Below are 13,950 nucleotides of genomic sequence, written 5' to 3'. Positions count from 1 at the left end.
TTGAAACAAAATACTTTACTATAGATATACTAAGATAATACATTAGTAAGGTGATTACTCGCATAAAAACGACTTTATGTAAAGAAAATAATAGTTAAGATATTAACATATGATATGTCAAATAACTTGATCAAATATTCATTGAACTCAATTATTATCTTCACATGAATTATCACTTTAATATATGATTTTATTTGATTCAACAAAATAAAATGCTACATAAAAGAACCCTTATGCTTGATGATTATCTTCTATCACCATATTTTCATTCTTCACACCAGCACTACCAACACCAACACCAACACCAGCGCGACCACAATGGTTGGCAACTTTAAGAGGAAGAATTGGATTAGCCACACTACATCGAGTAACCATATTAGGATCCTCCTTATAGGCAAATATCCTAACAAGATTATTGCTATTATTGTTGTTTTTCATTTTTTCAGTATCATTATTATGATGCACTACTCCTTTTGCATTGAGGTTCAATTTGTGAATCTCTGGCCTCTCGAATGAGGTAGCCATGATTTTCACAGTTCCACCTGATAAAACCTTTCCTCCAACGATCCCGCCAAAAACTTGGCCATGTGATCCTGCAAGAAGAATCGAGAAAGCAGTGCATGGAGGATGTGCGACATGGCCATCAAAATATGTTCCAGAAAGGGACATCAAATTAAATGGTCCATGAATGGGTATGTCAAGAGAACTGGATAGTACGTTGTGAATTACGGCCTCAGAGATGGACCCACAACCGCTTAGGATTGAGATTCCGATACGACGGTGCACAGCAAAGTCGATTAAACCTTCCACAATATCGACTCCTTCGGCAATCTCGATGAAGACCGGCCGCATGCCATGGTCATTTACTTGCCTTATGATGATCGGTGGCTTTGGCTTGTTCTTGGAGCCACGTGGCCTGCCACGTGGCCTTTTTGATCCTGATAGGGTATTGCCATCACTAGCAATGATGGCACGGGGTGCGAGAATGTATCTCTCAACCTCAGAGGTAGATATTTTGTTTTCTTTTTGGTTTGCATCACTTTTAGTGGCTGAGTTTGTTGAATCGCTACCGGGTGGCGTAGCGAAGCTTCCGGGGCTATGGTGCTCTGAGGATTCGGATTCAGAAGCATGAGGGGTTTGGGAGAGGATGGATTTCTGATCATCATTAGCCATTGGTGGAGGGAGATAAGAAGAAGCAAGGAATTGCAAATTTGATGCGAGTTGTTCATTCTTTTGGGGTGTATTTATAGTGGTTGTTGTCAAAGATTTGAAATATGTAGGGTTTATTTATTGGAGTTTTTTGTGTATTTTATTTGGAAAAGTATAGGTAGACAATGAAAATACTAATTAATGTGAATAATCAATATAACGGATGTTCAATTTACTAGGTGTGCAAATGATTATCCTAATATTAAGATTTTATGTGGGTAATTTTGGGGTGTAGTGTATTTTTACTTTACTGGGCCAATTTTAAAGTCTATTGTTCACATTGTTCATAAAAACCATTATTTACCTAATAAAGTTTATTTTATTTTCCTTTCTTTCTAAGAGCATTAATGGCGGAAATGATTAATTTATTACTCATTTAAAAAATATTTATTTACTTTGTTTTTATGTATAAATTATAAAAAAATTTTAATCTTATTTGCGCTTCACTCGTTTCGTAAATGAATATTTTATTATTTCTGATGTTTAACGTTGTTCAAAGGATGAAAATAAAATATAAGATTGCTCGGTAAAATGAGAAAATGACATCGTCATTGTTGAATTTATAATTTTTTATTATTTATATTATTAATAAAAAAATTATACTTTACTCATTTTGTAAGTGAATATTTTTAAAAATGTTTGAGGCCAAAATTTAGAACGCTAAAGATAGTCATAACTTGTCTTTTTGTTTTTTGTTTGTATTTATTAATTATTACTAGAATAAGTATATAATATTAGATGTAATAAATATATAATTATGAATTTTTTTAAAGATAATAGTGATATTTTATTCAATAAAAAAATAAATATAATGTCAAAAAATTAGGATAAGAAAAATAGAAAAAGAGAATTCCCAAATATTCACGAACAGATAAAATTGTAAGAAGAAAATAACATAGAAAAATAGATAAGGAAGAAATCTTACGGTACTATACATAAGGCAAAATAGATAAACTCCTGGTTCAACTTAAGCGATATTGCTAGAATTTTTTTCAGAGGCTCTTAGACATACTTGAAGACTCACCGACACCTCTCCTTCCAAATATTCCAAACTATAATTAAAACTAGTCGAACTCTTTGAGGACTTGTTCCTTGAGGTTCAGTTTGTAACACTGAATTCCTCTACCAATCGAAGAACAAGGAACATATATGGTTTGAAATGAGGTAAGCCAAAAGACTCTTCTTCTACACTAGATTAGCGTCTCCATAGAAAAATAGACAATGCGTGAGTGATTTTGGAGCTGACTTGCGAATTGAAAAAGTTGTCGGAGTGGATAGGAACCGCTGGTGGATGAAAAGCAGAATAGGAAGCTTACCATTGAGGGTTTTCCATGTAAAGATCAAAATCTTGTGAGGGATTTTCAACTTCCATAAATGGCTCCAAACTGGCCTCTGTTGCATGAAGTTCGGACAAAATTCAATAGAGGTATGGTAAAATTGGTAAGTAATCTTATACCCTGATATAATATCATATGTTTTTGCTCTATTCATTACCCATTGAATTATGTCTTCACCTTCTTCTGGGGTTATGGAGAGGATTCACTGAGTAATTTTTGGAGGAAAAAGATTTGAGATTAATACTTGATTCCACTGTTTATTTGACAAAAACACATCTTTCACCCATAACATATGGTAACTATCTGATAGTAGTGCGCAGATGGTGGAACAGTGAAGGAGTAAGGAGGAGGGAGCCATGGTTCACTGAAGATTCGGATATCAGCAAAAGTTGCTTTTCAATTAATGCCTTTCTCTACAACTCGCCTCCCTTCAAGAATACTTTGCCAACCCCAATAAGGTAAGGTTCCTACTTCTGCTGTAAGGATAAAATTAAATCTAAAGTATTTATCTTTAAGTATTCTAGAAAGAAGAGAGTTAGGTTAAGTCACGATTTTTCAACACTGTTCACCCAAAAGAGCATTGACAGATTCAGAAAATTTTGTCACTGGGGGCAAAATATATACAAGACTCTCTACTTCGAATTCTAAAAACCTCCTTTTATTAGAAGAGGTCGATAAATTATTTTAGGATCCAATCTCCAATAACGAAATTCTTTTAAAATATTTCTTCATTACTAATAGGATAAAATTATAAAGCTAAGTTAATTAATTAATACAAATAATTCACTATTCTACACAAATTTAAAAGTCCAGTATAAAATTATAAATACAAAATTGACAAGCATATCTCATTCAAATTAATTTTTCACCACAACCAATAATAATATCCTAAATTCCTAACTTAAAACAAGTCAATATACAAAAATAATTAACAATCAGAATAATAAAACCAAATTAACAAACTAACTAAAACAATTATTAAACAATGAAGCAAAAAAGTAATGAAGCAAGCAGATCAGTTATTCAAACATTCAGTATTTTAGGCTTTTAGTGAATCATAAATGAATGTACCAAGAGACAAGAGTTCAAGGAGGCAGATTTTTAGTATTTTAAAATTTTAGTATTGCTTTATTCAATTGCTTCACTGGGCTGAACTGCTAAATTTAGGAGAGGAGGAGGCAGAACACATCAGCGGTGCGGTGCCCAAGCCCAGCGCAGCAGGATTGCAAGACGAAGGCGAAAGGCTGAAGACTGAAGAGCAGGGACCGAGGGATGGATAGCAGAAGAAGAAGACAGAACCAGAAGAACTGAAGTCCCTGAAGAGGAACGCAAAAGAGGAACGCAGAAGAAAAAGGCAGAACCAAAGTGTGTACCAGATAACCAGTGAGGCGGTGGAACGCTGAAGAAGAAGGTAGAACCAGATACCGACGGGAGCGACAGAACCACACAGGTACACAGCCAGTGACGCGGAAGAAGAAGGCAGATTTAGAAGCTGAGCCATGCATTAGAAGAAGGCAATGCAAGGAGATTTATATACAGTCACAGAGCCATGTGAAAGAAACGCTGAACGAGGGGCAGTGGCGCAACACCATTAGCGGCAGTAAGCCAGCAACACCGGCGGAGACACGGGGTAGTGGCACTGGCGACAGTAGCTCTGGAGGACGGAGGCTGGAGCAGGGGAAGAAAATTAGAAAACGGGGAGAAAGGAAAGGGTTAGAAATTTGGGGGGTGCGGTCAAAATTAATTAGGTAGTGGGGGCAAATAAGATATAACATTAAAAACTACTCAGTACTTTTTCAAATTTCACTGGGAGCACTTGCCCTCACTGGCTGAAGAGTGCATCCGTCCCTGGCTCGAAGTAATATATGTCTTTCTCTATTAGATAACAAGCACATTTTTCATCTTTTTGTCCTTTTGAGAACCTTATCTTTGATTGAGTTGAAGGTGGCTTTCTTCGAGCGGTTGACAAGGAAAGGTAAATCCAAATATTCATCCTGTACACCTATGTGAGAAATATTCAACTGGGCTATTAGAGAGATTCTAATCAGCTCTAAAGTGTTATTACTAAAGAATAGAACCGATTTATTAAGATTAACTCTTTACCCATTGAAACTCTCATAAGATTCCAATAATTATAAAATAAAGGCACAACTATTTTTCGAGACTTTACCAAATAGAATGGAATCATCAGTGAATAGCAAGTGATTTATAGTTCGGCATCTTCTGCTTATCTGAATCCCTCAAATTGCTTTATGTAGCAAGAATAAAAGTCCTTCTGCGTATAATAAGAAAAGAAAAGGGGATAGATGGTCACCTTGACAGATATCTCTATTTGGTTTAAAAAATCATAGGGTTGACCTTCCACAACAATAGAGTAAGAAACAGTTATCAATAATTCTCAAATCCAATCAATGAATCTCGATTCAAAGTCCAACTTCTCTATAATAAACCATAGAAAATGCCACTCCACTCTGTCATAGGCTTTACTCATATCAACCTTGAGTGTCATTTCATATTTCAAGCTTAGCTTCTTTTGTTTAAAGTAGTGCATACATTCGTGTGCTATAAGAATGATATCAGAAATAAATTCACCTTTCAAGAATGCATTTTGTGTAGAGCTAATTACCTTGTTCATACACCTTTGGAGTCTGTGGACCAGTATATTCAAAATGATTTTGTAGACAACAGAGGATAAACTGATGGGCCTTATTTGAGTCATATCGCTCATATCTGGGACCTTTGGCACTAAACAGATATTGATGTGGTTAAAACTTTTCAAAAGTCTACCTCTAACAAAGAAATTTCTCACAGCTTGGAACACGTCTTCTCTCAAAATTTAGCCATTATACCGTCCTCTCCTGGTGCACTCTAAGGATGGATACTAAAAGTAACTCTTTTTATCTCCTCCATAGAAATAGGTTTTCTGAGCCTATGGTTCATGTTAGCCGTAACCTTAGGTTCGAAGTCTATGAAAAAAGGCACAGGATTCAGCTAATTAGAAAATATAAAAATACTCTTAAAATAGTCCTCAACTACCTTAGCAATATTAGCATTGGTTGTTGCCATATTCCTATTATCCCTCTGCAGATACCATATCTTATTTCTTTTGGTTCTAGATTTAAATTTTCGATAGAAGAAGTTTGTATTTTAATCTCCTTCCTTCAACCATTTAATTCTATATTTGTCTTTTCAATAAAGTTTCTTGTCCAAATATGCTTTTTGAAATCGTTGTTCAAGCTCAAGTAATTCAGTGTCTCCCATGATGTCTGATGCCCGTTTTTGTTCTAAAAAGGTAGAAACTTGAACAATTTTCTTTTCAGAATTAGTAGAGTTGTTCTTTTTCTAGAGAATCAATCGGTATCTAACCAATTTAAACTTTTGAAATAATTTGAACATCGTTGAACCTTCTATATCTGAGTTCCAGACCTTGCTAATGAAGTTACAAATTTATTCTTCACCACATCAGCGGGATTGAAATTTTAATCTCCTTTTTTATCTCTCCGATTGGTAGTTAGTGTCCAAAAGGAGGAGCATCACAAAACCTATCTCTAATAGTCTAAAGACTGTAGATGAGAGTATAATTAGGACCAAAATTTATCAACAAGCACTCTGTCAAGTCTTTTCTGAATTAGTTCACCTTTCCTAGGTCTGTTACTCCAAGTAAATGGTTTATCCATTATTCCCAAATCAATCAATGAGTTATCTCCAATAAAGTAATTAAAGGCAAAAATAGAAGAATGAGATTTAAGATTATCACCAAGTTTCTCACTTTGGTCAATAATGGAATTGAAATCACCAACAACAATAACCGATTTACCCTGAAGTTGGGAGAGCACCAAAGAGATTTCTTGGAATTGGGAAGCCGAATATTCTCATTACAATTTAAAAAAACACCTACAAAGTTCCATTCAAGGTTGAGAGGGACATCTTTTATCAAGGCAGCAATATAAAACTCATAACAACTGAAAATTTGAACAACAAAATCATCATTTCATGCCAACGCAAGTCCATCCGCACTATTAGAAGGATCAACAATTTATCAATTAGAGTGGCCACAAGCCTGACTTTTCTCTCTACCTGTCGAAATTGATTTTTTGTTTCACAAAAAAATAATTTAGGAGAGTGGGGGATTGAACAATCCCTTTAAGCAGGGACAGACGTACGGGAGGCGAGTGGAGGCCTCTCCCCTAACATTTTTTAAAAAAAGATTAATAGTAATAAGTTATTAAATACGATTTAATTTTCTAAAAAATTATTTAATATTTAGTCTAGTATAAATAAAAGTCCAATCTAACTTAAATATTAATGATTTCTAATATCTAAAAAGTAAATAACAATGTTAAAAAAATCTGATAAAATATTATTACTAACTTTTGTATATTTAAAATTGTTATTAAATAATTAAACAAATAGTAACAAATGGAGGAGGATTTCATTGACACACATACATTTAACAAGTAAATAAAAATAATTTAATATCTAAAATAAAATTTAAAAAAGATGATTAAAAAGTATTAAAAATATAAATGATAAATTAAATGTAAAATGTTAATAATAAATAAGATTAACATACTTTCATTATATAAGATAGAATACTTACTAAATATATGAGTAATAGATAATAAATAAATTTCAATGTCAGTTATAATAGTTAATTAATAAAAAGTTAAGATGAATTAAGTATTTTCAATTACATTAATATATTTTTAACTATTTATATTAACATTATATTTTTAAATATGGATAAAGTATATTTTTTTATCTTTGAAATTTGCTAAAAATTTTAAAATATCCTTAAATTTTATTTTATTATTTTAATTTTGTTCAAAACTTTTTTGATTTACATCAAATATACATCTGACGGCTAATTTTTCAAAAAACTTGAGACTAATTCAGCAATAAATAAACTAGAGATAGTTGTCATGCATTATTGTATTTTTTTTTTTTGAAAACTTAACTATCAGAGATATATTTGATGCAAATTAAAAACTTTTGAAACAAAACTAAAATAAAATAAAACTTAAAAATATTTTTAAAATTTTTAATAACAAAAAATACACTTTTTCCTTAAATTAACTATTTCATAGAATATATTTATTTTTATTATATTTTGGAATCTTCTATATACCTCATATGTTGAGAGAACAATATAACGTCTCTCCTTTTGTAACGAGCTATATTTTAGAAACACCTTTTACTAATAAGAACACAAAGTATTGTATATATTATTTAAAATAAGAGTTTAATTTTAATACATTAATAGTATACATTTTTTTATACAATTGTATAATTATAATTGTTCTTTTAGATTATCATTCACGAGGTCAATATAAAAGTAATTATTTTTGCTAATATGGCATTATATGATTAAATACACATATAAAATAGTTTTACGCATATACACTGTTAAAATTAAATTCTTAAAATAATAAAACTATATCTATAAATAATTGATAAGTATTATTTAATATAAACTTCAAATTAAGTAATAAATTAATACGTTAACGACTGTGTTTTTATTTATTATTTTCTTATCAGGTTTTTTCTTCAATATATTATTATATTCATGATATATAATACGAATTCTATATAGTGAGTTAGTGAGATATACAACACTGTCTAATATATATCTATTATAAAGAGAATTAAAGGTGTTTGTATTTTGGTAACTACTTTTTTATTTTTTTTCCACCTATTTTTGGTCTCTCTCTCTCTTATAAAACTAATTTAATTTAACATCTGTGAGTGACATTATTATTTTTCTAAAAAGTATAAGTTAATAATACTTTTAACATTTTAATTTAATAAATTATATTAATACCTAAAATATAAAAAAGTAATCCAATAGGTATTTAATGGGTCTCAACGCTAGTATTAATAAAATTTTATGAAATTTTGTTTTGTGAATTTAATTTTGATGCACTAATAACAATGTAAAAGGCTTTACATAATTATTTAATTAAATTTATATATTCAAATAAAAATTTTAAGTAAAGAATTAAAAATTAATTACTTTTAATCATGTTGAGTTGTTGACAATAAAATTGATTATTTTTGTGTAAAATTTTTTATACTAAAAGTGGTTGAAATTAAATTCTTTTTTATATTAATTTTTTATAAAAATAACACTCTCATTTTTTGAGAAATATCTAGCTGATTCTTTTCTTTTTTCTATTTATAAAATGGATATTTTTTTCGTAAGATTAAAAATTGTCCATTTGACTAAAATATCTCCTGACAAACATTATAGTTATATATAAATTAATGATAATTATTTAGTTGATTCAAATAATAATAATACTAATAATAATAATATAAAATATAAAATATATTTATTATTATTGAAATAATTTTCATTTATTTTTGATATATTATCACTTGATACAAAATATTTTTTTTTGGTGACTTGATATAAAATATTTTAATTTATCACACAAATATTTAGTTTAAATGTTTTATATATCTCATGATTATTAATTTAAATTTATTTATTTTTAATATTTTATTGTTAATCATAAAATATATACAAAAGTTTAAATTACATATTTTTGTAACAAGTTAAATATTTTATATTATGTGATAAAATATTAAAAATAAATAAAACAATTATAATAATGAATGTATATTTTATATTATTATTATTATCAACCGATCATTATCACAAATTTTTATATATAATTTTAATAATTATTAACAAATATTTTGGTCAAATATACTAATTAAATTGTATGTTATTTTAATTTAATCTTATAGAACAAGATAATATAGGTATATTTTATAAACAAAAAGAAAAAAAAATATTATTTAAACCTCTAATAAAAGAGAAAAGTATCATTTTCTCTATTTTTTTATTTTTAAGGTCAACAAACAATGAACAAACACATATTCAAAAAGTAATGGCTATATTGACTATTTTATTGATAAGGTTATTTGTGATCGTTGGATGCAATCCAATGGTAGCCAATGCTTCTTCTTCACATCTAGAGATATATGTGTTCTATTTATCATTTATTGTCATTAAATGTTTGTTGAAAACTAACATTTGATTTCCTAAAATATATTATGTTTTTGAATGCATGCATCCATGCGTAGTCACGGCACTCTTAAATTAAGAAGAATCTGTCTTTTGTTACAATATTAATGATAGATATTGAACTAAACATTTAAAAGAGAATCCTTATTTCATCAATTTTGACTTTTCGTCAATGGCAAGCGCAACGTATGCTCCTCTGTGTATTTAAAAGATAAATAACTAGTATTTTTACCTGTAATTATATTATAGAAATATAAATCTTTTAAAATTATGTTAATTTTATTTTAATATTATAGATTATGATATAAAAAATTTATAAAATCAAATTATTTTTATAAAAAGATTGTAGAGAATAAAAGTCTCCATCGACTAAGAAGATCAGGTTCTCCATAGATAAAAAATCAAATAATAAGATTTTTAGTTATTATTTTCATGTGAAAGAGTTTAATTTATTATTAATAATTAATTTTAATATTCGTTATCTAAAATTTGATACGATTTAACTTGTATGTTTTTTATTAAGTATTAACTCTGTTGTATAAATAAAAATAATTAATTTTTATGCTTGTTATTTAAAAATAATATTTTTTTCTCTCTCTATATATAAAAATATAATTAGATATTAGCATAAAAAAATTATATTGACAGTTATAAAATTAACTCAAAATTATTCTTTTTAAATAATTGAATCTTAATTTTAACTTTTAATCATAACATTAGTATTCTCTCCAAAGAATATTTAATAAATATTTAAAAGAAAAGAAATGAAAATATAGATTAAAAATATAAATAGTAAAAATTTAAAACTAAAAAATTATGTATATAATAATAATAATATTTTTTATTTGAATTATATTATTTTGTTAATTTTATTTTTTGTAGAACAAAAAGATAGAAAAAATAGAGAATAAGAGACAAGAGAGATAAAGATAAAGATGAAAACTGAGAGATGGAGTTTGTTAATTTTAAAAGAAAAAATTTTATTTTAATTATAATAAAAAAATATCGAGTCACATATTTTGATTTCTCAAATTACTAATATAAAATATAAATTATATATAGAGTGGAAAGGGTAGAGAGAAATAGAAAAAATGAGAGAGATAGATGAGAGAATTTAGGAAGGGGGTTTATTAATTTTGGAGAAAAATATTTCTTCTTAATTTTAATAAGAGAATGTCATATGACACGTTTGGTTATTAAATTAGATAATAATATATAAATATATAATAAATTATATATAGAATGAGAAGAACAAAGAGAAATAAAAAAAAAGGAGAGAGGTAGATAAGAGAATTTAGGAAAGGGGTTTATTAATTTTGGAAAAAAATATTTTCTCTTAAGTTTAATAAGAGTGTCATGTGACACATTTTGTTATTAAATTAGACAGTAACTAGTATTTTTATCCGTAATAACATTATAGGAATATAAATTTTTTAGAATTACGATCCACTTTGTTTTAACAGTATAGATTATGCATGGCACAAAAGATTTATAAAATCAAACTACTTTTACAAAAAAAATGTCCTAGGTTAACAAAAGTCTATAACTAAAAAGACCAAGATATTTGTAGATAAAAAATCAAATAATAAGATTTTTAGTTATTATTTTTATATGAAAAAGTCTAATTTTTTATTAATAATTAATTTTAATATTCGTTATCTAAAATTTAAAATAATTTAGCGTGTATACTTTTACATTTAATTAGGTGTTAACTTAAGTTTGTTGCACAAATAAAAATAATTAACTTTTATATTTGCTATTTAAAAATAATATTTTTCTCTATGTATATAAAAATATAATTAGATATTAGTATAAAAAATTATACTGATAGTTATAAAATTAACTCAAAATTAATTTTTTGAAAATAATTAAATCTTGATTCTAACTTTTAATTATAACATTAGTATTCTCTCCAAATTATATATAATAAATATTTGAAAAAAGAGAAATAAAAATATAGATTAAAAAGATAAGCGGTGAAAATTTAAAACTAAATAAAAAACTAAAAAATTATGTATATAATAACATAATAATAATATTTTTTATTTAAATTATATTATTTTGTTAATTTTGTTTACTATAAAAGAGAAAGATAGAAAAAATAGAGAATGAGAAAAAAGAGAGAGAAAGATAAAGATGAACAATGAGAGTGAGAGTGAGAGTTTGTTAATTTTAAAAGAAAAATTTTTATTTTAATTGTAAAAAATATCAGATAACATATTTTGATTTGTCAAATTACGTACTAATATAAAATATAAATTATATATAGAGTAAAAATAGTAGAGAGAAATAGAAAAATTGAGAGAGGTAGATGAGAGAATTTAGAAAGGGAGTTTATTAATTTTGAAAAAAAAATATTTTTTCTCGATTTTAATAAGAGAGTGTCACGTGACACATTTGATTATTAAATTAGATAGTAATTTTAATATTTTAATTTTAATTTTAATACAATTAAAGAATATCATATTACACATTTTGATTGTCAAATTAGTAATTAGTTATTGATATTGATAATGATATATAAATAAAATAGATAGAGTGGTTGAAGGAATGAGAGTGATAGATAAAAAAAGAGGGAGGAGGAGAAGACTCTTTCATTTTGGAAGAAAAAATTTGATTTTAATTGCTATAAAGAAATGATATGTGGCATATTTTGGTTGTAAAATTAGTAGAGATGAAGGAAGAACTCTTTAATTTTGGTGAAAAAGATTTGATTTTAATTACAATGAAAGAGTGACATGTGTCATATTTTGTTATAAAATTAGTAAGAAAGCGGATAAAATTATTTAATTTTCGAAAAAAAGATTTGATTTTAATTATAATAAAAAATGACATATATACTACATATTTTAGTTGTAAAATTAATATATATATATATATATATATATATATATATATATATATATATAATATATGTGGAATAGTGCGAGGGCAAGTACCTCCACTGCATTTAAAAAAAAAATTCATAGTATATAATAATAATATATTTATTTGTTTTTACTATATTATTAAATTTACTTCTATTATATTAGATTATTATAAATATTACTTTATTATCATGTTATATATATATATATATATATATATATATATATATATATATATTGTCTTTATTGTTAAATATTTTTATCTGTCACTATATATATGATATTTATTTTATTTTTCAGTTTTATATAATTATAATATATTTCAAATATTATAATCAAATTTATTTAATTACATAAATAACTCAAAATCGATTTTTTAAACTATTAATTACACACAGAAAAATAAAAATATACTCCATATATGATTCCAGAATGTTTTAGATATTCTTTTAAAAAATAGATATAAGATATCAAATTCAATCTACATAACATATAATCACAATTAAAAAATAATTAAAATTAAACATTATAATCAAAAGTCGCCAAGAAGAAAAGATAAAATAATGTTTTATACAAGTATATTGCTCTTGTCGTTTGTTTGCTAGGAAAATTTATCCGTATTTTTTTTAATATATGGAATGAAGTCATTGGAAGAGTTAAACCAAAATGGTGTCTAAGATTAGTGTCGTGCATTAAAATCGTTTTTGAAATTTTAATTACACTAATTACGTCCCTGAGATTGAAAAAAATACACTATATTAGTTCCCGACTCATTTTTCATTAACGACGTGATGACATGACTTGATAACGTGGACTGTAAATGACACGTGTTACTCCATGATTTGATCACGTGTAATGATATGATAATGTGGTAACCAGTGATGCGTGGCAGCTGATGTAGATGGTTGTGCCACGTGTCACAATGTTATTTGGCCACATATCCGTTTGTGTCACGTGTTGCAACAGTATTCGTCCATGTGTCGTCCATTATGTCATCATTGTAGATGCACCAAATTAGTCCCCCACTTTGCATTAAATAACTCATTTTAATCCCTAAAATTGAATATCGTGCACTAAACTAATCCTTTCACTTATTTTTTCTCATTTTTTTTAAATTTAAAATTTTTAATATCTTGAAACACTAATTTCATTTCTATTTGTTCATATATCGTTTAAATACAAGTGTTTTCATAAAAAGTTTTAAGATTTTAGTTTTAATTATATAATTTTTTTAATAAATTAACATTGATAAATTTTGTAATATAAGTATATTATTATAAAAAAATAATTATATGATTGATTAGACACATTTTTTTTCATAAAAAAACATGTGTTTTTAACAAGAATTCAATAATTAAAATAAACATCTTTTTTTGTTCTCGTAAAATACACGTTCACATTATATGTAAATGAGTTAGATTGAAGGCACTTCAAGCACCCTCACTACCATCTCCGATCTCTGCAGTCTAAACGAAAGAGGTCAAAGATGTTAATGAGAGAAGTT

General features: G+C 26.8%; 1 protein-coding gene across 1 annotated transcript; it reads right to left on the bottom strand.

Annotated features, from left to right (window-relative positions):
* Positions 1 to 231: 231 nt before the first annotated feature.
* Positions 232 to 1,173, bottom strand: LOC130939261 (AT-hook motif nuclear-localized protein 17-like). The gene has a single exon (XM_057867379.1). The coding sequence runs from the start codon at positions 1,171 to 1,173 to the stop codon at positions 232 to 234; it is 942 nt and encodes a 313-aa protein (XP_057723362.1).
* Positions 1,174 to 13,950: the final 12,777 nt, after the last annotated feature.

Source organism: Arachis stenosperma, chromosome 7 (genome assembly GCF_014773155.1).
Source record: "Arachis stenosperma cultivar V10309 chromosome 7, arast.V10309.gnm1.PFL2, whole genome shotgun sequence".
NCBI lineage: Eukaryota > Viridiplantae > Streptophyta > Magnoliopsida > Fabales > Fabaceae > Arachis > Arachis stenosperma.
Note: the sequence above shows the minus strand (reverse complement) of the source record. Positions and strands in the feature narration are given on the sequence as shown.

Bases quoted from the DNA above. Each gene is read 5' to 3' on its own strand.
- LOC130939261 (XM_057867379.1), bottom strand. From the start codon at position 1,173: ATGGCTAATGATGATCAGAAATCCATCCTCTCCCAAACCCCTCATGCT.